General features: G+C 40.5%; 1 protein-coding gene across 1 annotated transcript in view; it reads right to left on the bottom strand.

Moving 5' to 3' along the window:
* DYNC1H1 (dynein cytoplasmic 1 heavy chain 1) overlaps nt 1–25585 on the bottom strand; it is a 48074-nt gene that overhangs the window by 7374 nt on the left and 15115 nt on the right. Inside the window, exons 24-64 of the mRNA XM_062627905.1 lie at nt 25253–25418; nt 24986–25174; nt 24711–24902; nt 23755–24037; nt 23399–23499; nt 21995–22154; nt 21471–21714; nt 21105–21288; nt 20444–20656; nt 20026–20264; nt 19763–19919; nt 19131–19358; nt 18666–18896; nt 18394–18534; nt 17911–18144; nt 17136–17342; nt 16919–17040; nt 16381–16546; nt 15989–16152; nt 15602–15731; nt 14753–14886; nt 14352–14466; nt 14064–14225; nt 13771–13985; nt 13479–13683; nt 13166–13339; nt 12947–13066; nt 12709–12829; nt 11886–12081; nt 11118–11235; nt 9944–10159; nt 9178–9390; nt 8850–8977; nt 8280–8433; nt 7361–7507; nt 7129–7279; nt 6669–6922; nt 6363–6497; nt 6174–6268; nt 5907–6081; nt 900–975 (exon numbers count right to left, since the gene is read on the bottom strand). Of these exons, the coding sequence (XP_062483889.1) occupies nt 900–975; nt 5907–6081; nt 6174–6268; nt 6363–6497; nt 6669–6922; nt 7129–7279; nt 7361–7507; nt 8280–8433; nt 8850–8977; nt 9178–9390; nt 9944–10159; nt 11118–11235; nt 11886–12081; nt 12709–12829; nt 12947–13066; nt 13166–13339; nt 13479–13683; nt 13771–13985; nt 14064–14225; nt 14352–14466; nt 14753–14886; nt 15602–15731; nt 15989–16152; nt 16381–16546; nt 16919–17040; nt 17136–17342; nt 17911–18144; nt 18394–18534; nt 18666–18896; nt 19131–19358; nt 19763–19919; nt 20026–20264; nt 20444–20656; nt 21105–21288; nt 21471–21714; nt 21995–22154; nt 23399–23499; nt 23755–24037; nt 24711–24902; nt 24986–25174; nt 25253–25418 (7055 nt within the window). The remainder of the gene's footprint in view (nt 1–899; nt 976–5906; nt 6082–6173; nt 6269–6362; nt 6498–6668; nt 6923–7128; nt 7280–7360; nt 7508–8279; nt 8434–8849; nt 8978–9177; nt 9391–9943; nt 10160–11117; nt 11236–11885; nt 12082–12708; nt 12830–12946; nt 13067–13165; nt 13340–13478; nt 13684–13770; nt 13986–14063; nt 14226–14351; nt 14467–14752; nt 14887–15601; nt 15732–15988; nt 16153–16380; nt 16547–16918; nt 17041–17135; nt 17343–17910; nt 18145–18393; nt 18535–18665; nt 18897–19130; nt 19359–19762; nt 19920–20025; nt 20265–20443; nt 20657–21104; nt 21289–21470; nt 21715–21994; nt 22155–23398; nt 23500–23754; nt 24038–24710; nt 24903–24985; nt 25175–25252; nt 25419–25585) is intronic.

Raw genomic sequence — 25585 nt, 5'->3', positions numbered from 1 at the left:
CCATCTTATTATGAAGACTAGATATTTAGAAAATTAATTATCCCTTTGAAGGCTCTGCTGCAATGTCTTAATGGAATGATTATATTCTATCTTCACTCTGATGTCAAAAGAAACTTACCAACTTCAGTTGGCTTGTCTCCTGCAATATTTTAATTACCTGCTCAATTGCTCATGTGGTAACCCTTTAAAAGCCTACCCTGACAAGATGTTTTTGGATTGTACTGAAATACTACCAGTTCCCGAAATCTACGGTCCAGAAGTACTGCAACTAAGGGATTCTAACTTCCAGATCTCTCCTTCTCATTCAACCATTTGCTGCTCTGCTAGATTTTGAAGTATTACATACTTGTCTAGTATGGACAGATAAACTAGGGTTAATATTAAGCATTAACTCTAGGTTAAGCTTAAGTTAATAGTCAAGCAGCTTTACAGTAGCTAGTAAACACAAGCTTAGAATCCTTAATTTAGAAAGCCACCTATGGGAATAAGCCCTGAATGATCACAGATGGCAAACACTTCCTAATATTACCTTTCAGACAGGGGAGAAACTGAAGAGCAATAGTTAGACTTAAGCTCTAAGTAGATTTGCCCTGTCCTGTCCTCAGAAAATGTGTGTTGGAGGTTTCTAGAGTATTGAGCTGCCTCCAGATTTGCAATGAATAAGGTTAATCCAAACTATTATGTATTCTAATGAGACTGCAGAAGTACATTTCATCCACAGCAGAAGACCTGAAACCAAAACCACCAGACTTGAAGTTCTTTGAAAATCCCAACTTGATGATCTTCCCAGGCATTAAGGTCCAAATTAAAATTCTACTTCAGAATTGCTCTTAAATCACAATAATTCTACTTACATCAGTACAGTAGATTGGTGTGGACAATAGTGCAACTTAACTTACTTGCAGGCTTTTCTTCGCTCCAAAGATATGGTACAGTCTGCTCTGGTGAACTGCTATCCAGCCAGATACAGAATTGCTGTATTGAAAGAAAATGCAAAGAAAATGAAATGGCGTTTAATGGCATCAAAAAAATATTCTGCAAGGTGCAGGTCCTGTTCATGGTGCAATAGAGATGTTCAATCTCAGCCTTAAAATCTAGAATTTAATGTACTGCAGAAGTGTTCAGCTACATACCAACTTCCACTAGGAAACAAAGATTGCTAGGGTAGGGTTGAACTAAGTACAGTCCAAGCTTTACTAGGCTTGGATTTACAAGTATTTTAAAAAATCTAGTAAGTAGTTAAGTGTTTAAACAATGAAATGTACAAGTTCATAAGATTTTTCCCATTTGATGCTAGTACCTTACCATCTATCTTTAGAACAAAAGGTTTGATTAACTACCAGCTTCAGTCTATGAGTAAGTCTTGAGAAATAAGGCTAACACTGTTAAACAGAAGCACTATTATGTTAATGAAATTCAGTCATACATTAAACTTAGCCCCCAATACTGTTCAATGCTCAACATAGTCTGGTCTTTTCAAGACTTTCAGATATAGAATCATAGAATAGTTAGGGTTGGAAAGGACCTTAAGATCATCTAGTTCCAATCCTCCTGCCATGGGCAGGGACACCTCACACTAAACCATGCCACCCAAGGCTCTGTCCAACCTGGCCTTGAACACTGCCAGAGATGGAGCTTTCACAACTTCCCTGGGCAACCCATTAAAGTGCCTCACCACCCTAACAGGAAAGAACTTCCTTCTATCCAATCTAAACTTCCCCTGTTTAAGTTTTAACCTGTTACCCCTTGTCCTATCACTACGGTCCCTAACGAAGAGTCCATCCCCAGCATCCCTATAGCCCCCCTTGAGATACTGGAAGGCTGCTATGAGGTGTCCACACAGCCTTCTCTTCTGCAGGCTCAACAGCCCCAACTTTCTCAGGCTATCTTCATACGGGAGGTGCTCCAGTCCCCTGATCATCCTCGTGGCCTCCTCTGGACTTGTTCCAACAGTTCCATGTCCTTTTTATGTTGAGGACACCAGAACTGTACACAATGCTGCAGGTGAGGTCTCACAAGAGCACAGTAGAGGGGCAGGATCACCTCCTTTGACCTGCTGGTCACGCTACTTTTGATGCAGCCCAGGATACGGTTGGCTTTCTGGGCTGTGAGCACACACTGCCTGCTCATGTTCATTTTCTCATCAACCAACACAGCCCCAAGTGCTTCTCTGCAAGGCTGCTCTGAATCTCTTCTCTGCCCAACCTGTAGCTGTGCCTGGGATTGCTCCGACCCAGGTGTACGACCCTGCACTCGTCATGGCTAAACTTCATGAGGTTGGCACCAGCCCACCTCACAAGTGTGTCAAGGTCCCTCCAGTGTATCAACTGAACGACACAGCTTGGAGTCATTGGCAAACTTGCTGAGGGCGCAACCAATCCCACTGTCCTTGTCCATGTTGAACAAAACCGGTCCCAAAACCTACCCCTGAGGTTCTCCACTCATTACTGGTCTCCAGCCGGACACTGAGCCATTGACCACAACTCTTTCCGTGCGGCCATCCAGCCAGTTCTTTATCCACCAAGTGGTCCATCCACCAAATTGATGCCTCTCCAATTTAGAGACCAGGATGTCGTGTGGGACAGTGTCGAAGTCGAATGCTTTGCACAAGTCCAGGTAGATGACATCAACTGCTCTACCCCTGTCCATCAGCTCTGTAGCCCCATCATAGAAGGCCACCAAATTGGTCAGGCAGGATTTCCCCTTAGTGAAGCCATGCTGGCTGTCACCAAGCACCTTGTTGTTTTTCATGTGCCTTAGCATGCCTTCCAGGAGAATCTGCTCCAAGATTTTGCCAGGCACAGAGGTGAGACTGACTGGTCTGTAGTTGCCTGGGTCATCCATTCTCCCCTTCTTGAAAATGGGGGTTATATTTCCCTTTTTCCAGTCCTCGGGAACTTCACCTGACTGCCATGATTTCTCAAATATGATGGCCAGTGGCTTAGCAACTTCATCCGCCAGCTCCTTCAGGACCCACGGATGGATTTCATCAGGTCCCAGGGCCTTGTGCACGTTCAGGCTCTTAGGATGGTCTGGAACCAGATCCTCTCCTACAGTGGGCCTAAGGTTTTCATTCTCACAGTCCCTGCATCTGCCTTCCAAGACTTGGGTGGTGTGGCAGAGCATTTGCCAGTGAAGACTGAGGCAAAGAAGTCATTCAGAACCTCAGCCTTCTCCAAATCCAGGGTAGCCAGTTCTCCTTATAGCTTCCGGAGAGGGTCCATGTTGTCCCTAGTCTGTCTTTTACTTGCAATGTACCTGTAGAATTTCTTCCTGTTATCTTTCACATCCCTAGCCAAGTTTAATTCTAACTGGGCCTTAGCTTTCCTAACCTGGTCCCTAGCTTCCCAGACAACATCCCTGTACTCTTCCCAGGCTGCCTGTCCTTGCTTCCACCTTTTATAAGCCTCTTTTTTCCTTTGAATTTTCCTCAGGAGCTCCTTATCCATCCAAGGAGGTCTCCTGGCCCTCCTGCTGCACTTCCTTCTGGTTGGGATGCAACATTCCTGAGCTTGTAGCAGGTCATCCTTGAATATCAAAAAAACAGTTTTGGGCCCCGCTGCCCTCTAGGGGTGTATCCCATAGAACCTTACTAAGCAGGTTCCTGAAGAGGCCAAAGTCTGCTTGCTTGAAGTCCAGGGCAGTGGGCTTGCTGCACGCTCTTCTCACTGTCCTGAGGATCTCAAATTCAACCATCTCATGATCGCTGCATTCAAGGCTGCCCTGGAGCGTCACATTTCCAACGAGCCCTTCCCTGTTGGTGAGCACAAGGTCAAGCATGGCACCTCTCCTTGTCGGCTCCTCTACTACTTGCAGAAGGAAGTTGTCTTCCACACAATCGAGGAACCTCCTGGATTGCTTGTACTGGGCTGTACCGTCCTTCCAACAGATGCCAGGGTGGTTGAAGTCACCCATGAGAACAAGGGCCTGCGAGCGTGAGGCTTTTCCTATCTGTCTATAGAGTGCTTCATCCAGAGTCCTCTTGACCAGGTGGTCTGTAACAGATCCGCAAGGTAATCTCCCCCATAGCTGTTCTCCCTTTAACCCTCACCCACAAACTCTCTGTTAACTGCTCACCTGTCCCCAGGCAGAGTTCCATACTCTCCAGCCTATCCCTAACATAAACAGCAACTCCCCCTCCCTGTTTGCTGGGCCTGTCTTTTCTAAAGAGCCTGTAACCTTCCATTCCAACACTCCAGTCATAGGAGCCATCCCACCATGTTTCTGTGATGCCTATTATATCATACCCCCATAGATGTGCACACATCTCTTATTCCTCTTGTTTGTTCCCCATGCTATGGGCGTTTGTATAGAGGCATCTGAGCTGAGCTCCAACTGAAGCCAGCTCATTGGCTGGAGCCACTGGAATATCTCTGCATTGCTCCGAGCATTTATTATAGGTGCTGGCAACTGACTGGGACTATTGGAATGGAATGATGCCTCCTCCCCCAACATATCTAGTTTAAAGCTTTCTTGACTAGCCTGGCAAGCCTCCTACCAAAACCACTCTTCCCCTTAGACCAGCTCCACCAGCCCCCAGTAGACCTGGCCTCCTAAATTGAATCCCATGTTCTAGATACCCAAACCCATGACTATGGCACCACCGTTCTAACCATTTATTAACCTGGCCAATCCTCCTAGCCTTTTTAAGGTGCTCCCCTGTATCCTGGAGAATTGACAAAAAGACTATCTGAGCTCCAGAGCCCCTAATCACCTCTCCCAGGGCTCTATAGTCCTTCTTTATGTTCTCTAGGCTACTGCTCTCTATATCACTAGCACCCACATGGATCACTAGAAGTGGGTAATAGTGGGATTTACTAGACCAGGCAGCGTCTCTGTAACATCCCTGATCCGTGCCCCTGGTAGGAAACACACCTCCCTTGACACTGGGTCAGGGTGACAGATAGATGCCTCTGTTCCTTTCAAAGCAGAGTCCCCTATCACTATGACCCGCAAACATGCGTGGCTTGAGTGTTTCATATATAAATGGTTTCAATGTTTCCCTGAGCAAGACTGCAATTTGACCAGCATATTTATTAAGTTCTGGACTCATTTTGCTTCAATGTATTTCAAGCAAAACGTTGCTGCTTGTTTCCTTTTTTTTTTTAAGAAAAAAACACACATAAACCTCAAATTATGCTTTGTCTATTATGCTTTCTTTAGACATGTACAATCAATTCAATGATCTCCCTTAATTCTGCATTGCCGCCAACTTCCCCTGGGTCTACAGATCTCTACCAAGCTATATGTTCTTTTACACCTGAAGGCTGAAGAATTTGAGGAAAATTAGAGGTAGCAATGTCTAATTCAAAAGTAGAATTCAACTTTTAATATAAAAAATAGGCAGCCAAACAGATATTATTTCAGATAATTATTATTATACTTATATAATTATATAATAATTATTTCAGATAATGTACAGTTTCACAGTCAGGACACAGATGCATTCTTATAACACATCATGAAAAGGAGCAAAGCGTCCAGAAGCAGAGCACTACCCAAATTTATTTCAAATAGTCACGTCCAAGGCCCACCATAATGATACTATGTACGGCTAGGACTGCTCTCATCTACTGCATCATTATCACATTAGTGATACAGTAAAAGAGACACAGTATCACACTTCCTGCTATCATAGGATCCAACGCTGACCTCAAAGTTAGGTGAATGATGAAACTGCTTCCAAGGCCAAGTGATGAATAATACTGGTATTTACAAGTCAAGTTTCATAGCTGGATTACAAATGAAGTAGGGGCATTCATTTCCACAACTGCAACTAGTTAATCTGTAAAGCTTCCCTTATTGTACTAGGATTACTTACTTGTAAGCATGAAGCTCTTAAAGCAGACACTGAAAATGCTTAAGCAGACAGTTTAGTGCAGAAACAAACCATAACTGACACTTACCTCATCAGCTTGAACTTTTGAAACAAGGTCCTTAAATGCCGGAAGGCAGCTCAACCTCATCATTGCTTCTGTTTGCTCTACAGTCAAACCATTGATTTTTGGGAGAGATGCAGAGTTTAGTACAATCTCCTTCCCTCTCAAGAAGTGCTGGAATTCTGCATCATATGTAGGCTCCCTAACGGTAAGGAAAAAGAAGAGTTGAGCTAGGTGTATTCAAGACAACTCTCATTTTTCTAACTAAAGTGAAGAGAGAAAACAAATGTTTACCCAATAGTGCCTTTCAGTTTAATGCGAGCCAACAACATAGCAAACGTTATATGATCTTGATGCAGCATACCACGTGCCACTCTATTGAAAGCCACCTACCAACAAAACAGTGAAGACAGCAATGTAAGAGGCCTTGAACTCTGACTCTTCAATAATATAGAATTACATTTAGTAATTAAAAAACTGAACCTGAAAGAGATCCTTTGTGATGATTGAGAGACGCTGAGTGTTCTCTGTAATTCCCTTCAGATTTGGGTTCTCATACAAGACATTGTGATAGATGTCCAAGAAAAACTGCAGAGAGTACTGGTACAGGAAATGTATCTGAAAGACAAAAGAGTTTGTTTTTTCTCCCTCGAATCCTGCTGTTTGACAGTCAATGGTTTGTGTCTACCAAACTGTAATATGGCAGCTAGGGCTGGAATTAGGCTGTGCCTATTTAGCTTTGAACTGTAAACATATGAAGCTTCTGAAAGGAAGAACAACTCACCCTACCTGTTTCAGTGACTCCATAGTAAAGTAGATACTACTGCATGCTGTAGAAAGAGGCAAGTACTGCTGAGAAACAGTCTCCACTTCTTGCATGACAATATCTGTCTCTTCTACTTTTCTGGTGACCTCTGCTGCTTCCTTCTTCAGGTTCTCAAGAGTAGTAATGATGGTGTCATCGTCCAGGATACGTCCCTTCACTTCATTAAGCGCCTGTAGTAGGGATTTTTCCAACTGACGCAAGCGCAGCTGAAATTCACCTTAATTAGAAGAAAAATTAGGTTACATATGTAGAGATGTATTAGTTCCTAAGAATTACATGAATTCTGCATGCTTTGTCATTGGACATTCTAAAAAAGCAAGAGTATCAGCTATAAAGATATTTCACTGTGTATTTCTACAGCTACAGAAAATCACTGCACTGTTTTGGAACAGGAGGAAGTCACTTTAATTTTGGTAAGCTTACCTTGAAGCTTGAGGAGGTCAGAGCGTTTTTCATCAACATCTGGTCTTTCAGCTTTCAGGACTTCATTCAGACACTGGCTCTGTAAACTGCTGCGAGTAACTGTGAAGTTCACAAACGTAACACGAGAGCAGAGGTCTGGTGGGAATTCAACCTGTCACAGGAAACATGAAAAACTCTCTCAGTTCTCTGACATACCACTTCTATAAGCAGGATAGCCTTTTGTTTTACTTACTGTTGGATCTCTGGTGGAGAGGAAGATAACAAAGGATGGTGACAAATCAATATCTTGGTCTCCAAGAGTAATCAGAACTCTGCCTCCAGTTCTCCGGACTTCACGATTCAGAACAGGATTCAGAACTGGATCATAGCTCTCCACATCCTAGAAGCAGAGATTTGTTAAAATATTCTTTTGCTTGCAAGTGTCTCAAGCTAAAAAATCTGATCCAACTAGGGCATAAAGTTTGGTGAGCAATCAATTTACAGTTGGTTTGGAATATGGATCACATTCAAAGGTATTTCTAGTTTATATCTGTAGCTGAGCTACACAAGCACACAGCTGAGGCTACTACAACACAAATTCTTGGAAGGGGGGTATTATTAATGGTCATAGTTGTGTTAGTTCTAATTCATAGCAAGACCCTTTCTAAGCAGCACAGGCAACAGTTACTGATCCCATCTGCAAGCTAATCCTTTTTCTTCCTCACTTCCATACTATGAAAAACATATCCATCTGAAGTCAAAGTCACTATTCCTACCATTGCCCATTTCTTTGTATTACTGAAACTTCTTCCTGCTACTCAGAGTAGACTTAGTTCTAGATAATTAGCTGCAGTAGGTACTATTATCTATGACTAGAGATAGCAAACAGAAACAAAGGACATACAGACAGGTTGCAAGTCATTTTGTAAAATGGAATTAAAGATCACTTCAAAATAAAAGCATTTGATCTTGAAATGGTGCGAATGGACTCTGATTGTGTATCTCACCATATTGTTCTAAGGAGTAACACCTCATATATGACTGAGTACTAGTTTACTTGTTAAATCATGGTTTGAAAATAAAGTTGTTTGCACCTTAGTAACAGAACAATCATAAAGTTTTCTAGTACAAGGCAGAATTCTTAGTAGTTTCTACATCACTATGCAACTAACCTGGACCAGAAGTGGGTTACCAAATCTCAAGGCGCTTTCCAAGTTCTTCCTGAAAGCATCATCCAAGAAACTAGTACGAGTTATCTTACGGTCTTTATATTCATTCATGATAAACTCTGTAGCTTGCCCGGAGGGATCAATGATCAATGGATACCTAAGTTGGTAATAAACCACTGTCATTATTTGGGTTTTGACTGCAGACAGCCTCTAAGCAGTTTTATGAATTTAGGTTGTGTTAAGTCTCAACTCTAAAAGCCCGTATGTTGAAAGAATAAGCTGGCCAGGTTCAGTGACTTAGTTAAGAGTTCTGAAAGGTACGTCTGTATTTGGGCAACAAAATAGCTTCAGTTCAGACCAATTTATTTTAACAGCTATGCATAACAAAAAAGGCAAGGAAAGATGAATGAGCTTTTATGTTTACACACAGTTGAGAAGCTTTTACAAATACTGTAAGTTCTCACAACGGGGAAATTTCTGAAGCTGCTTTGAGAGAGTTACTGTGATTCTTAGATAGGTGCAAAGCTCCTGTGAGAATGTTGGTTTAGAATTCTACGTCTTAGAATGAAATACCTATTAAACCGCTTGAGCATGATGGCATTCTCAGTGCACAGGTCATCTGCAGGAAGAGAACTTGCTTGCCAGCGAAGCCGCTCATCTGCATTGGAAAGGTACTCTGTCCTTGCAATGTCTGTACGGAACTACAAGAAGTACATCCAGTTAGTACTTGACTGGAGATTCTCCAACTAGCTGGAGAGGACATTTTAAGTAAATGCAGTTCTACAAGGTATTGTTTTCCAATAGCTCCATTCTTTACTTACCAATCTTAAACCTTCTTTACTATTTATCATTTACTACGGCAGTAAATGCATACATAGTTAACTTATAACTGCATCTTTACCTGAATATTTGCCTGCTGCAAATGATGAGACCACGTAGTGAACAGATTCTGACGCATCTGCTGATCAAAGTAGCCAGCATAGGCAATAAAAGCTCCTGAAAGCAAGCAGTCTCCAGCAATAGTGGACATCTGGTTCTTGAAAGTTTCACTTGTCTTCTCCCATCTTTCACGTTCAGCGGAAAGACTCTTCAGAAGAGCTGTGCTGCGGTTTACCTAGCAATAATTGGTTAAGTACAGTCTTCAGATGACAAATTGTTAAGGCAGTCTTTCAGGACATCTGAATATTAACTCTAGGCCCAGTTAGATTTAAAGCTCAGAATGAAATCAGTGCTTTTACACTTCAGTGTTAATTTATTATGTTGTTTTTAACCGTTATCTTGAACTTAAAAGTGCTAAATATTAGCATAGCAGTATCTACTTGCTAATTGTTGGATCAAATACACAGAGAAATTCTTCCCCTTCCACCCTCACAGAAGCAGCACGGTTAAGACATTACAATTACTCTACATCCATGCCTTTTTCCAAAGGCTTTCTACTTAGTTTAAGCCTTATGTGAACTGTCTTGTTAATCAACCAGCAACATGAGTTGGTATTTCCAACTCAAGCCATGGGTTTCAGTAGTTTAAGCTTTGTGACATCCAGAGATGAAACAGCTCAAATGCACTGCACAGGGGAAGCAACCAAGTCTGGTCACAAGTACAAAGAATGGTTCAATTTTCTACTGTCAAAGATTAAAGAATGGACAATTATTATATAGGAGTCTTACTTTTGCTTCTACGGCAGCCAAATCTGCTTTAATAGCCTGAGCCTCCGAAATCAGCACTGCATATTCTTCTTTGTAACGAGCAATACTGGCCTCAAGATCACGAATCATCTGCTCTACTTCATTTGCTTTCTGTTGGTTGTCTTTGGCATCATCCTCCAGCTTCTGCAGTTCATTGCGTAGAGGTTCCACTCTTTTCAACATATCAGCATAGTTCAGCTGTAAACAGTAAACAGGCCCTTTATACTTTTAAACCGGTGTTAATAAGAACCACAGCATTCAGGTATATGTTACCAACTGCATCTTTTCAAGCTTAGAAACTTGCGACCAGTATGACAATGAATAGCTACTTAACAGAAACTTAAAAGTTTATCAGTACCTAAGACTTTTGTTTAAACCAAGCATAGACACCCAAGTAATTGCTTTCTGCAAGATCCTTTTACTGCTCTGTAGATAATACAAGAAGCAATCTGAAAAGTTGAGACCACATGAAGTAGTATACAGCACTGTTCTGCATAAATACTTGACTGCGTGTCCATGCCAGCCACTACTGTGCTAATCTCACTTTCCTAGTAAGGAACTGAGTGTACCTAAGCCAAAACCAGTTAGGATATGGCCTATTTGCAACACTGAAGCTAAACAGTCTCTCCACATCATGTCATTCACAGCAGGCACAGCTTTAACAAGCCAAGCATTCTGTTGCATTGACCAACCGGCAAGTAAAACCATTTTTCAGTATCTCAGTCTGGGGACATCTTTCCAAAAGCCTATTCCTTTAGGAAGCTAGTCAAGTATTTAAAAGTCTACCTGAAAGACCTTGACAGAGCTGCCTTTGAGTGATGCTCACTTTGAGGCAAGACAAAACTTGCGCAGTCTCTATTAAGAGGATGCATTGCATTTTCCAGTTGTGAACTTCGTCTTGCAGAATGACACTACATACAGAAAAGGTCTTGTATACTGTAAACCTGAAGTTTCTCATGCAAAATCTTTATCACAATTGGCCATTAGCTCTCTGGCACAGTACTAGAGAGTCCATAAGCATAATCTACTGATTTCTCTGAAGCAAACCAGTTTGTAATATTTAGTTGAATAGAGGCAAATTCAGAGCTTTCAGACACTGTTATACACCTTCAGGGTCACTCTTTTCATGTTTGCTTCTCCAAGTTACTGACTTTACCTGTGCAATTGCCCACTTCACCATAGGTCCACAGGCCAGTGATGCTCTGTTTACAATTTCATAGTTGTAACTTGGATTCGACAGGTAGTTTTTCTTCATCTTCTCCCGGATGGCATCACTGCAAAGGAAATGTTTTTAGACATAGCATGAGTGCACTGTATGTCAGCACGTGTGCAGTACTCCTTTATCTGGCCTACCTTCCACACCTGACATGCACACTGCCTGGCAGTTTTGCTGACTGGTAGCTGGGATGTTTTAATTAGTTCAAGATGCTTGTTTAGCAATTACAGTTTACTAGGGTTAAAAAGCATTTAACAGTATTTTAAGATTAGTCACTCATAAATTGCTAAACTCTGCTCAGAAAAACTTGGAGTTGGAAGGGAATTCAGTGTCTCCATAGTCTAGTCTGACCTTCTACTCAGATTCAGAGCCAGCTGGGTCAGCCTGGATAAAACTTCAGCCACTTGGTCTGTTATTGCTACAAAACTACCTGCAACTAATGATGTAGCTTTGAACAGCAACACACTGCTTTACAACCATGCCTTGAGGTTACCCGGCAGCAGCTGTTTTGTCCCAGTCTGCGTAAGACACCTTTGCTTCAGTAGTCTTTTTCCTGTACTACCTACACATTCACTGCATGCAAGAATAAACTGGTCTCAAAAGAACTGAAGTGCTACCAATGCAACTGCACAGAGAGAAGTCCAGTTATGACCTTCTGTATCTTTGTGAATAGATTATTCACATAAGCAGCTCACGCTTACACTTTACCTGATTTCCTCAGCAGAAAAATTAACAATGGTTGGAATGAAGTTCTCTCTCATGATGATGGAACGTATTTGTTTCCAGTCAGTTGTACTTTCACCTAATAGCAGGCAGATGGACTCCAGTGCTAACTTAACAGCTGCAGGTGGATTAGCCATAGAACGGACCTCTACCAGGTGCTGTTTCTTTATCGACTTCACAGCTAACCAGTGCCAGAAAGATGATGAACATTGATTAGGAAGAAAATAAACAGTTAGCTAAGTCCACTGAAGTACCTTGGATTTGTAAAAGCACTTCAAGATTCTCAAAGGGAAGTTGAGACTATTAGAGAAGCAGATACTAGTGGATAACATTCAAACTACTGTATCACAAGATAAACTTCTGTGAATGTCAACTTCCAACTGGCCACAATAAATGAATCATTTTTAGGCAACTTATTCTGCTGCCTAAAAATTATTCACTTAAATCAGTGATTCCTCTATCCAGTTTAACAAATGGACAGCTTGGTTGTATGCTGTCTGTGCAGCAATGAGGCATCAATGAGCTTTCTGATCATAAGCTTTTTAACGAATAGAATACACAGACTGAATAACTAACTAGTGCTGATCTGCTAGAAAGAAAGCCACAGGCCATAAAAGGAGTATCAGGTATCAGACCAGTACTATAAACAGCTCAAAGACTAGGAATTTTTTCAACACTGTTCAGCTACATATTGAACAGAGCCTACACTTCTGTTAAGACAGCACCAGCTCAGACCACAACAAAACACATTTCCATAGACTGCAGCTTTAGATCCAAGCCCACAGGGTGATCTCAGTTGATAACATACCATTCTGAGCTTCAATGACAGCAGGCTCCACCTTGTCAAGATCTTCTTTCACACTCATCTGCTTGTCTGCAATGACCTCCTGCTGCTTGTGCAGCTGTTCTTGAATCTCCTGGCTCATGACCTAGAAGGAAATTACTGCTTTTTAGAAGTTGAAATTCTTCCAGTACTTGCTCTGCAGGCTCTGTTCTGTAAATAAAGATATTTACAAATACACAGATAAAAACACAAATATTTTTACCTTTTTCTTCTCAGCTTCCTGCTGATCTTTCACCATCTTTTTCAACTTGTCATTGGCTGCTGCATTCTTCACTTCCAGTTCCTGACTCTTTATTCTTAGGTCACGCCGCAGTTCTTCCACCTGAGATAGATTGTAAGATGGGAGAGAAAATCCATTTAAGCACAGAGATCTATTTAATCACTCCAGCCTTACAGAGGGCAAAGTTTTAAAGATATGTACCTGATCAACTGTTTCCTTGATTTTTCTAAGACCAACATTCAAATGCATTTGCTGTTCCTCCAATTCACTTCGTTTCTCATTGAACAAGTTGGCATAATGGTTGATGAAATCTAAATAGTGGCGTGGTGTGATTGCCATGGTTCTGCCTCCCCGTTTTGCCAGACGAGCATTAGCCTTTAGGCAAGAAAAAGTTGTTGATTATGCATTGTTTCTAAATCTATTTGGATGCCAAAGATTGTACTTTTTAGGAAACTGGTACATGATGCTGTGGCATAAAGATCAATAGAAGTTAAGCAGTGTAATAATAGCATACCTGATGAAGAGTCTGATGAACGAACACACAACTATTAACAATAGCTTCCCTGTGCGTTGGTGGTTGGGGTAGCTTATCATACACAACTGGCATGTAATCGGGCACAATATAATTTGGTTTCTCAAGATCCATTTTGCTTGTGAACTCTTTGCCCACTTGGTACAGTGCCTCAGTTGACCAGTCTCCAAACCAGTTCAATACACACCTGAAATACAAAGCATCTGTGAAGACTTTCTCCCTAAGTAGTGTTTTAATAATACTTGTAATACATGCTGGAATATATAGCAATTACCTGTTGAAGAGCGCAGGAGAGGTAGCTGCCCTGTCCTTCAGGCCCTCAGAAGATGGATTCATAGTGAACACAACATGGAGATTGCGAATAACTTGGCTGGTGAACCATTTGTAGAGTTCTTCATGTGAATCTAACATTAAACCTTCTTTCTGTGCTCCTTCTTTACACTGAGTCATAAGGGTGGCATATTCATCTCCTTCAAAGAGACCAGGAACCTAATTCAAAAGATAGTTCTGTTGTAGCTTATAATTGTAAAAAGGCACTTTTAAGTATTTACTTAAAAATCTTCTTACCTCTCCATTGGCTAGGAGAGTGTTCATTCTCTCCAGGAATCCAGAATCCAAAACATTTGATTCATCCATTATGAAAGCTATTTTTTCATTTTTGCAGCCTGAACGTCTCAATACTGTCCTAAGGTCTTCATCAAAATCTTCACCTGTGTATTTTCTGTGAACCTAGTAAGATTTAACACTGGTTATTAGTATTTTGCTTTAGATTTTAATGCATTTTTTTAGGGGTCAGTATTTAAGAAGTGTGAGCTTTGACTAACAGGGTTTTTAAAGTTAAATTAGCATGCCAACCTTAATTTGGTAGACACTCAAACCATTCATCCAGGCAACAAATCTTGAAAGGGTTGTTTTTCCTGCTCCACTGACTCCAATAAGCAGCAAGTGGCCCTGTGGCTGACGGAAGATTCTGAAAAAGAACATAACGAAGTACATTTGGCAAGTGTTATCAACTTACTAATGCTTTTCTTTGAACAGCTAAATTTCCAAGTTAGTACCAAAACTGACACGCCTTTCCAGATAGGATCCTGCTATCTGGAAGCCAGCAGTATATTGTCTATGGACAACAACAGGATCATGCTCCATTCTCAGAGTAGCCTGACTACAGAGGAAGTAAGAATGGAGCATGATCCTTTTGTTTTAGAAAAAGTCTCTAAATACTATTTACACAATCAGCAGCTGAAGTCCCAACTTACCGGTCAATTCTTAACACATGATCCAAGACCTCATTGAACAGAACAAGTGGTACATCAAGTTCTTCTTCATAGAAGACCTTAAGCCTAGCCTTCACATAGTCTCTTAATTCTTCTTGATCCACTGGAATATAATCCTGAAAGAATCAGCCAATTGTATGGAATTTAAGATTACATAGGTATCAATTTATGAGTAAATGAAAGCAGAACTATTCAAATACTTACTTAAGTAACAATGCTTTACAAAAGCTGTACTCATTTAATTTGCTTAGGAACATGCCCACAGACTAAACTGCCACAGATACCAGCACAGGGTTTGAATACTCTATCTACTGAACCTATCACAGCTTGAATCTGTGCTGCCAGACACCAGAGACTTGGGAAGTACCATGGCAGACTTACTCCCCTCCCTTACTTCCTCAGTTTATTTTAAACAGTCTTTCCTAGCCACCTGCTATTGGCAGCAGGCTAAATGAACTTCTGCCTTGACCCTGGAAGATTTCTACAGATTGCACAGCTGTACGACTTCAGATAGCAACAAACAGTCCACCATAAAGAGTATGACATCAGCATTATCCAAAGCATTATCACTGCCTTATCCAAGAGATTCCATAAGCAGTAACTGTCATCAACTTTCTGTAAGTGTTTTACTGTTCTTGAGAAATACTATCTAATACTGCTTGTATGTATTGTGGTAGATCTTACAATAGCACTTCAGATAATCACAGTCACAGCTTCTCAGAGATCAGCTTAACAAAATGAAGGACACCAAGTACCCTGTTAATATACATGCAGATAGCTTGTAAGAGCTGCATCACTCAGTTGCTCCCAAACTTTTTCATTTTTACTTACCTTTGACAGCCAATTGCTGTATAAGATAGGCCTGCTCATAGCTTTTTCTTTGTCAATATTGGGGAAGTGTTTCAGAGCAACCATATCAATGTTCTCATCAGTCCAGCGTCTCTCCTCATCTTCCACAAGTCTGAATAAAGAAACAAGTCAGTGACTACAAATCCTCTGTAATGGGGAGATATACTCACATCACAGGGCAGTGCTATGACTGAAGTATGTTTCTGCTTTGCTCAGATACTACTCCTTAGAGTGCAGCGTGAAGGGAAATTCTATTGTATTAATGCTATTTAACACGAAGCACACTTCGGTTTGGCCTTCTAATGAAAGTTATCAAGGAGTAGGGAAAATTGATTTTTTTTTTGGTTTCCCATCTCATGTTTACTTTACCTGTCCTGGAAGAGACGTAAGGCTTCATGGGCCCAAATCCTGATCAGGCCTTCAACTGGTAAGGTTTCCAGTGGTCTTAATGCTTCAAATATGCCTCTCACCCATCGAGTCATTTCACGAGGTGAATAGATGTAGTGTGGCTGTGTGTCTTGAGTGAATCTCTCCTAAAAATTTAAACTTCATTGGTTAGTTCATCTTAAATTCGTATCATATTTTTTACAGGCCTTGCCACTGCAAGGTATTATTTTGTTACCATCATCCAGTAGTTTTCACGAGAACTCTGTTAGTCAAGTTCCTGTACAATTATTATCCATATGAAAGACAAACAATACATATTAAATGAAGGAAGATTTCTAATACTAAAAGGATTGGGGTTGTATTTAACAATTTACCTGAGACATTGTGTAGAATTCCACCATAGCAGCAGTAAGAGGTTCTGCATATGTGCGAAGTGATGGGATCAGCCTTAGCATTGCACGATTAAATGTTCCATATATCTGAGTGAGTGAAGCTGGTCCAGGGTAGTCCACATAAACCACAGGAACATGTCGTAAAAATCTGAGGATTAGCAGATTACATAGTCCAGAAAGTCAAATTACAGCTTGTATTACTTTCATTATGTTTTGCCAAAACTAAATTAACATCTTGATTCAAAATTATTATTAGTAAAAGAAGTTGGTTTGATTGCTCCTTGGTGACTCAGACCACAAAGCATTCTGAAGTATCCACAGCACTTCAGACAGATCATTCAAGGAATGTAGAAGTGAGTCCACTGGCTGGCTGTCATAATGAACCAACTAGCAGTTCACAAGTAAGGAACAATTTTGGCACAACTGGCATTAAACAACTGTATTAAGAACAGATTACATAGTCAATGCTTCAATTTTGACGTCTATTCTGTTGCTATATGGAGTTTACTAGACACATTACCTATGTGAGAGAGGTTTTCTTCCAGGATCTGTGGGTGGATTACATGCACCAACAAACTGAATTCTCTCCAGTTTCACCCACGTCTGGTCTGATGTACGATAGAATCCTCCATGTTCCACCATCTGGAAAAAAAAAGAAGTAAAATAAGATCAGTGGAACACTGTTATTTCCTTGAAAATAACTCTTGCAGTATAGTTGATTGCAAAGAAAGACAAACCTGTCTAATGAAGGATATGACTCTTTGCGTGCCATACTTATCCATATCTGGCAAGTTGATTTCATCACAGAACAGCACCAGCCACTTTCCTAACTGCACAGGAGCCAACACCACTCCATTAGGTGTACGCCTGTACTCACAGTAGTGATCAAAAGTTTTCAAGAGCAGTTCTGGAGTTGTAGCACTAGAAAAGTTGAGTCCAACCACCTTAAAAAGAGAATATTGAAAAGAAATAGTTAGAATACACTAAGGCTTGAAAAAGAGTATACCAAGAGGCCTGAAAACAGGAATACTTTGCTATCTGTGGTGGAAGTATATATACTATCTATATTTCAGGTAAGTCTGTATTATGACTGTATACTGTTGGCTTCTCACTGTATGTTCTCCGTTTACCATGCAGCAACATCTCCTGCCCAACCTTGTACATAGATTATAGCTTCATATAACTGTTACTCTATCTAAATACACTGAAGGATGAGAGCTATTCTTGAACATTACCACAGGTTTTTAATTACTAAATGAAGGAACGCTCCTGTACTATTGAAGTAGCAAAGGAAGTAGTTTTTAGATTAAGGACTTTGAGACGTAAATTTAGATTCTGCTCAACAAAATTTTTGGTTTTTGCTACGTATACAAGTGACTGACTGAGGTGGAGGTATCACTGAATTCTGGTTAGAAAATTGTTTTCCTGCTAAATCAAGACTGCTTTAATCTTTAAGGAGATTAGAGACTTGCTACTAATCTGTAATTCACATGTATTCATACACACTCATACCTCCATGTCAGGCAGAGCTCTCAGAGCACTGAAGAGGGTCATGGTCTTTCCAGAACCCGGTGGGCCACACAGGACCAGAGGTTTGTGTTCTGCCAGCCAAGTATACAGCAATGCTTCATGACGAACTGTATCTAGGGTTGGTACTACAACATCAGGAGCTGCAACTTTGTGTGTTTCAACTTCAATTTGTGGAACCTTCGATTGCCATGGCACCCATTCACCTGTAATGGACACCTAGCGGCACAAAAACATGATCAGACAATTTACAACAGGAATATAGCTCAATCTTATGGTTTTTTTTAAACCACAGAATAGTTTGTGGCATCAAATTTAATGTGTTTATTTAAACAGGCAGCTTGATAGCTGAACTGAGACTAAAATTTAAGATAGCATAGTGTTTTGTTTTCCAGTTTCATCACCAAAATCTGAAGCAAGCTCCCAAGAATACAAAAGAGCAACACTTTTATCCTAAGAAAGGTTTACCTCATAGTCAATTATAGGTATGTTGGGTGCAGTAGGCAGTGGCACAGTGGTGATTCTCCTAATGTATTCTCCCAGTTCTGTTCTCATTTTCAAACGACTGTCTCCAGAAAGAGACCACAGTATTGCATAGACCAGGTACCTCTGTAAAGAAGCAGTAAAAGCAGCTATTGGTTTAACAGCAATGGAACAAACCCTAAGGAATAATCAATAAAATCCAACTGCCACAGTAACACATCAAACACAGCAGCCACTTAGCAGCATATTATATTTACCTGGATGTAGCGCTCTAGTTGATCTATCTGCATTGGAAAGTCTGGATGATTGGCATTGTACTGGGCTACGTTGCGGCAAGCTTGATGCAACATGGAGAACAGAGAACCAAGACAGCGCAAGCGGGTAAGATCCATAATATGCTCCAATTTGAAAGCATGTTCAAGTGCTTTAGTTACCAGGCCATTAGATGTGAAATATGGCTGCATTATTGTTGCAGCATCTCTCTGAATCTGTTGGGAGAGACAAACACTGCTCAAAACACTTGCCTCTCATTTGATTACTAGGCAGCAGGAAATACTTTTGAAATACTTCGTATTTTAATATTCTTTAAAAAGAAAAGAAGTATGTTAGAGAGGATGTCAGCTCTTCTGTGACAGGCTGTCATAAATTCTAAGTACACCGTACTACTACTTGTAGTACAAGCATTCTTACTACCTTATCCCAAAATGTAATCTAATTTATACCTGCAACATTGGGGATGCTGCTTCTTCTCCTTCATCTTCTTTGCCTTTTCGCCTTCGCTGAGCTTCCTCCTCACCTTCATCCAGAGGAATGCTTCTTAGTCTGGCCAGGAAGTTATTGAATATCATGTCTGTACTGAGAACATCCTCACTGAACCAGACCATGCCACACCTTGACACAGTAGCCAAAGTGGCGTATTTCAGATCCTGTACTTCAAACATGATACGCACCTGAAGAGCAGAGATTCAGAACAACAGTTTGAAGTAAAACTAAACAACCAAAAAAGCAAAACAAACCTAAACCCCTCTCCCTCCACCCAGAGACCTTTTATAATAAGTTGATTTGTGTTTAGCCTCTGAATAATCAACAGCAGCATTAAAATATCCTAGAGTAAGTTCATCATTGATGGTTACACTAGTCTTTTATATAACCTACAGAATTTTTCTTACAAGATCAGAGTGATTATAATGTGAAATGTTTGTTTCCACAAAAGATCCTAACTCTGGCAAACTACTACCCGAGTTCAGTACTACTCTGGCTTGTAATGAGAAAGAGGGACAGCACTACGGATTAAGGTAGAAGCAACAAGTTTATAGGACAGCACATAAGCATCAGGTAAAAAAAGTAACATTACATTTGGTGGAAGGCTGAGACGTTCTCCATTTGGCAGAGTCAGTAGCTTGTTGTCATCCAAAACAGAGTTCAAGTTCTCAACCCATTCAGGGTCTACATCACCGTCAAAGATGATCCACTGACGTTTTTGTAGTTCACCTCTCACATTGTCTATGATTCTACATTAAAGGAAATAGTTATTGCAGTAGGGAACAAAGAATAAGGCCAGCTTATTCATGGCACAAATGTATTAGCCATTTTTCATTTGTGCTATTAAAGACTCACTTTCTCAGGACATGTGTAAACAAGCCATCTGTCCATTCTCTGGTGTTCGGATCCAAAGTACCATACAGGTGATCTTTGCTGATTGCTTTTGGATCTATAATATGAGCAACACCTTCCACACCCTCCAGCCGTTCAAGGGCTTTCAGAAGTACTCTCCAAGCCATGCTCTTTCCACTTCCGGAGGGACCAACCATCATCAATCCATGATTTATCTGTGTAATCTGATACAGCTGAAGAACCTGTGACACAAGAAATGATGCAGCAATTAAGTCTTAACTTCAGTAATCAATCTGAGCTTCCATGTGTTGCTCACTTCAGACAAGAGAAAGGAAAAACCTTTCCAACTTTTCATAATAAAACAGGAAGTTTAGTCTTATACATGAACTTTCAATTCCACATTTTCAGTTTCATGTTTTACCTTTTCAACCCACATGCCACCAACTTCTTCTCCATCACCATAGGTAAGGTACATTTCCTGGCACACTTTCTTAAGCTCCTCTCGCAAGGCTGTCATCTCCCCACGATGATACTGTACGCCAGGGAACACATCAGAAAGGAGACTGAACAGCAATGGAATGTCTTCTGCAACCAGTTTTGGTACCATAGTTTCACATACACTTTGGATCAGGATCTGCAGAGAAAGTCATGTTTAGGTTAAGATTTTTGTTAAGTTTGCTCTACCTAATGTGTTTGACAAGGAATACTTCAACTACATGCTTCATTGATGAAGCACTAGACCAAAGTGGTCTTAGTAAAAACAGCCATTAATGGGGTTTGAACTTTGAAACTACACAATGAATTCCTATTGACGTTCAGTTTATACAACTGTAGTTTATCACGCCTCTCCCTTCACTATGCTTTTGGTGTTAACTGCTGAGGAACTGAGCAGCAGTAAGTATAATGAACAATTTATGATTCAAGGACTCCTAAGACACGTTTAACTAGGTGCTTCTAAGTTACCAAATTACCACTTTCTGTAACTAGCATTACTCCACTTGCACGGCTTAACACTAAACAGTAAACACTGTGAAGTTACTTCTTTGTTTAGTGTGCATCCAGTACTTTAATACACACATTACCTCTTGTTCTGGTAAGTTCTCAGCAATTTCTCCTTCATCAACAACTTCACCACGCTCTTCTTTCTCCCGCTTTATCCTCTGAATCCTCTCTCTTTTCACATTACCTGCACTAACCAGCACACTCTTCAATGCTCTCAAGCCAAAGTCATAGTGACTTTGGGAAGACAGCTGTTCATCACAAAGCCTAAGAAGCAAAAGAGACAAAATATGGTTTGATTCTGAATAGAGACAAACACAAGACTCAGTAAACATCACTATTTTCTTGAAATGACATTGCTGCACAATGTGCTTAGTGAGATACAAAGAATATTATAGCTTTGAACAATAATTCTACTTTTACTGACTGGAGCCAAACTTGTTACTTACTTGAAGAATGGTACTATCTTGTTGGCAAGCACTTCAGCTGTACGGAAACCCTGGGAGTACAACATGACCTGGGCAATCAACTGGCGGTCTGGTTTTGTCATTGCCAAGCTACGGAACAACTTCTTCAAATTGTCAGGCAGATTTGATCTGCCAGCATATCCAGGATTCATGGTGATGAAGATAGCCATGTCAGGGCTCACTTTGACTTGTTTGTTCAGCAGCTCGCAAGTAATTGGTGTTGCAGCTGAAAACAGAGCGCATTTAGTTACACCTGAGTCGGCAATCAGTCGCCCTGAAAACAGAAATCATACTTTATTCTGTTTCATTTTCCTACAGTAATGGACAGTAGGTCCACTAGTACTGCAACTGAAATACAGATTTCTACCAGCTGACAGCTGACTTCAAATTTTTAAGTTTTGGTTGAAAGTGCCTTTGTACTTGGCAGAAATGTAACTAGGCAACAAAACACCATGAAGGACGTTAGAGGTGCTATATAACACTATTACAAATGAACAATTACGTACTCTTGTCATAGTTGGGGTTGGAATGTTCTCGCAAAGCTTCCTGGATGCACTGAACTTGCTGGGAAACAGCAGAGAGCATACGCTCCTCCAGTCTGTTGAATTCATCAAAGCAGCCCCATGCACCTACTTGGCAAAGTCCCACAAAGATGCGTCCCATTGCCTGCACATAGAGGGCAAAAGTCACTGAAGTTGCATGATCATTCTTGCTTATGAACACGCAAAGTCAGCAGAGAAGAGCACGTTATACAATGCATCTATGGTAGGAAGGAGCTGTATTTCTGTGTAGGTTGCCATCTCTGTAGTGCTGCGAGAGCTATTAAATGGGTCTAACTGACTTTCAGATGTTCACGGCTTCATAGAGTCACAGAAAATGATCGCAGCTTTCTATTAGTACATACTGTATTGCAGTGTATTCACAAAACAGTCAATATAAATCCACTGCATAATGTTTTGTTTGCTGATTAGTTCCAGTCCTTTATTGCAAGGAGGATACTAGAACTACAAAACATTTCAAAAGGTATGGATTTAAGGGCAGAAACGAGTACCTGGTGAAAGGTTCACTGAAGCATGAATAGAGTAACCCATTTCAGTTTGGGACCTCCTGTTCTCTAAACTGTCAGAGGTAGGAGGGTACTGGGGGCAAGGAAGGAGTAACACACACTATCTGTGATGTTACTGCTCCCTAAGTATCTTCTCACAGTCACCACTACAGGCTAAATGTTGACTAAATGGACCCCTGGTCTGATCAAAATACAACTGTTCAGAAAGAAACCCAAATAGATGGGCAACCTGGCAGACTACTGTGATTCCTTGACAATGTTTTATATTGTCTTCTATATATACACACCCAACCAAGGTTTTTATTTTGAGACATTTGCTGTGTTATAATTTACAGAGGCATTGCATGAGGTTCTCAGCTGAAAGATGTCATTATTTTTGAAATATCTATATTTTCTTAGTTTTGAAGAATACCTCACATGCTGAGGTACACTCCAGAGTTATGTTGCAAAGGATAATTTGGTAACAGTACAGCTATTTTAGCAATCTCAAAGTCTCATTTGTTCTCCATTAAACCAGTACTATCTATGCAAACCAAACAGTTTAAGTTACTTTCCTAAAGCTACTCTTGTGCCACCACCCTGTACTTCCTCTTTTTTCCCCTCCATGTGCTGCTACTGAACTAAAAGAAAAACCAGAACCTTCCCCCATCCAATGTTTTTCTCTGCTTCTGCTTTAGGCATTTTTTGATACAGAGCATCTGCATGATCCACAGATTCCAGCTCAGTTAAGACTTAAATATTATCATCCTGAAAATAAACACTGTTGGCTGTTTCAGAGTTTTGAAGAGACTCTTTCAGCTTATTAGCAAAGATTACATTTTTTTTTAGTATCAAACAGCTTTACCTGGAAGTCAAATGTTTCATCACAGTTGAAAACCAACACAAAGCGGCCAAGCTGATGTCCAAGAGCCTTAACAGATTCTGTTTTACCAGTACCAGCAGGACCTATTTTTGAAGCAGGACAGACATGTCTTAATATTTAATCATCTGAGGTACTCACTACCTGCATGCTGATTCTGATGGTCCCTGCCAAGAGGGTTCAGTGAAACCTAGACCTGTTACAACTTCTCCCAAAAGACTGTTCTGTTCTTCAGAAATTTAGTTCTAAGTGTGCTACATGCTTACATTAAAGCTATATATTAGAGATAACAAGTTTATATACCTGTCTCAAATTTTTATTGTACTTCAATACAAACTTACCAAATGGTGATCCTCCAAGTCTTGCCTCCAGAGCTTGAGTCATCGTCAGATAACAGCGGTCAGTAAGCGGAGTCTGTACTAGCTTATCCTGAACACCAAGGTACTCAAAACCATAGTTGAATTTGGCATTTGCCATCTGAATGGAGAGCTGCTGCAACACGTCTGTCTGCTTTGGGTCAAAGTAGAACCGCATTTGGCTGAGCCACTCAAAGGATTTGGAGTTGTCAACCTTGCTTTTGATCAGTGATCTTGTAACATCTCTCTGGTGCACCAACTCTGTGATCTGGAGAATGAAGTAACTCCTTAGACCACTGCAATACAATCCATTGCTAACAAAGCCAGGAATCCTACAGCTTCTTGGATTACCACAGTAAATTGTCATCACTTAGAAATCATGACCTACCAACAGTCTCTGCCTTAAAATCTGTTGCTACAAAAACGGAACTAACATTGTTGACTGCTCTTGTTAAGGACTTCCATAGCTTTCAGCAAAGCACTCTGGTACAGTCATTCTGTTAACCCACCACACTACTGTGAACTACGTATTTTCCTTGCTAGAAACTACAAAGACAAGTACTCCTAAATCCAGGATGATTTTAAATTCTTCCCCCCCCCCCCCAATTTTTACCCATAAAGCAAAGCATATAATAATTACAATAATAAATGGCTTTATGAAGTATTTCATGTTTGAATAAAGAAATCAGTAACTTTCATACCTGAAAGCTAGTCTGAAAAATCAATTCAGCGATCCTGGTCTGTAATACGCCATCATACATTAAGATGACTATAATAAAAAACTACCACCACCTACAACATCAGGGCTTGACGTAGCTGCTTAAATCGCACAAAACTTTCTCCTAGAGGGAAAATAAATCTTAAGACTAAACAATCTTTTCATTAAACTTTAAAAAATCCTCACTTAAAAACCCAGAAGAGGAACGTAAATTTTTACTTACCAAGTGCTCCAGTTTCCTTCTGCGAAGAGGTGGCTGCTCCATCAGCACAGAGTCTGCCAGGACATTGAGTGTGACCTCAACATTAGCTAACACAGACTGGAGGGGACTGTTGCCTCCAGCTCCACCTGTATTGAGGGCTGACTCAACATTCTCAGACCACGCAATCTGGGCTGACAGGACAACGAGCTGAGCCTGTGTAACAAAAATCCACATCAGACAGTCTTCCTCACTGAAGTAACCAAGCTGCAGTATGCTTAAGTGTTCCATATTGATACCTGGTACTTGTCAATCCAAGAGATGTAGACTGCTGGATCAATTGAAGTTGCTTTCCCAAAGATTTCCACTTCAGTAACAGATTCTGCAAGCAATTTAGCAAGGGTCACTCTCATTTCTTTTTCAACAAGAGTGAGCCACTCATTGATCTTGGGATGTTCTGTTATAGAGACAGGTGTTTTGAACAGCACCTGAAAGAATTAGGTTTAAGTCAGCCCATGTTCACTTATTTTCAGAATCTTATTTAAAAAGAAACACTGCAGCCATACCTCCTCTCCTTCACGTGAGGATATCCCAAGAACCACAGAATTGTCTTCATTGAGAATAATGCTAGAAACACCAGCAAACATCTTCTTGAAGTGTTTCTGCAGCTTAGCAACATTTTTGCTGTTTCCAATGATTTCAAGCAAGTCTTCATCACCAACAAAATAAAACCTAAAAATCAGATAAATTTAGATCTGTATCAGAACTCCAACTATCAATTTATTTATGCTTCACAGATGGCCACTATATGAGAATAACTGACATTTACTTCCCCAACACTGCAAGAGTGCACAAACCGCAAATTTGTCAGAAGTTACATTTCAGTTCTAAGATTAACT

This window comes from Pezoporus occidentalis, unplaced genomic scaffold (assembly GCF_034315485.1).
Source record: "Pezoporus occidentalis ecotype Australia unplaced genomic scaffold, CSIRO_AGI_Poc_V1 ctg31, whole genome shotgun sequence".
Taxonomy (NCBI): Eukaryota; Metazoa; Chordata; class Aves; order Psittaciformes; family Psittacidae; genus Pezoporus; species Pezoporus occidentalis.
This window is presented reverse-complemented; position numbering and strand designations above follow the sequence as displayed.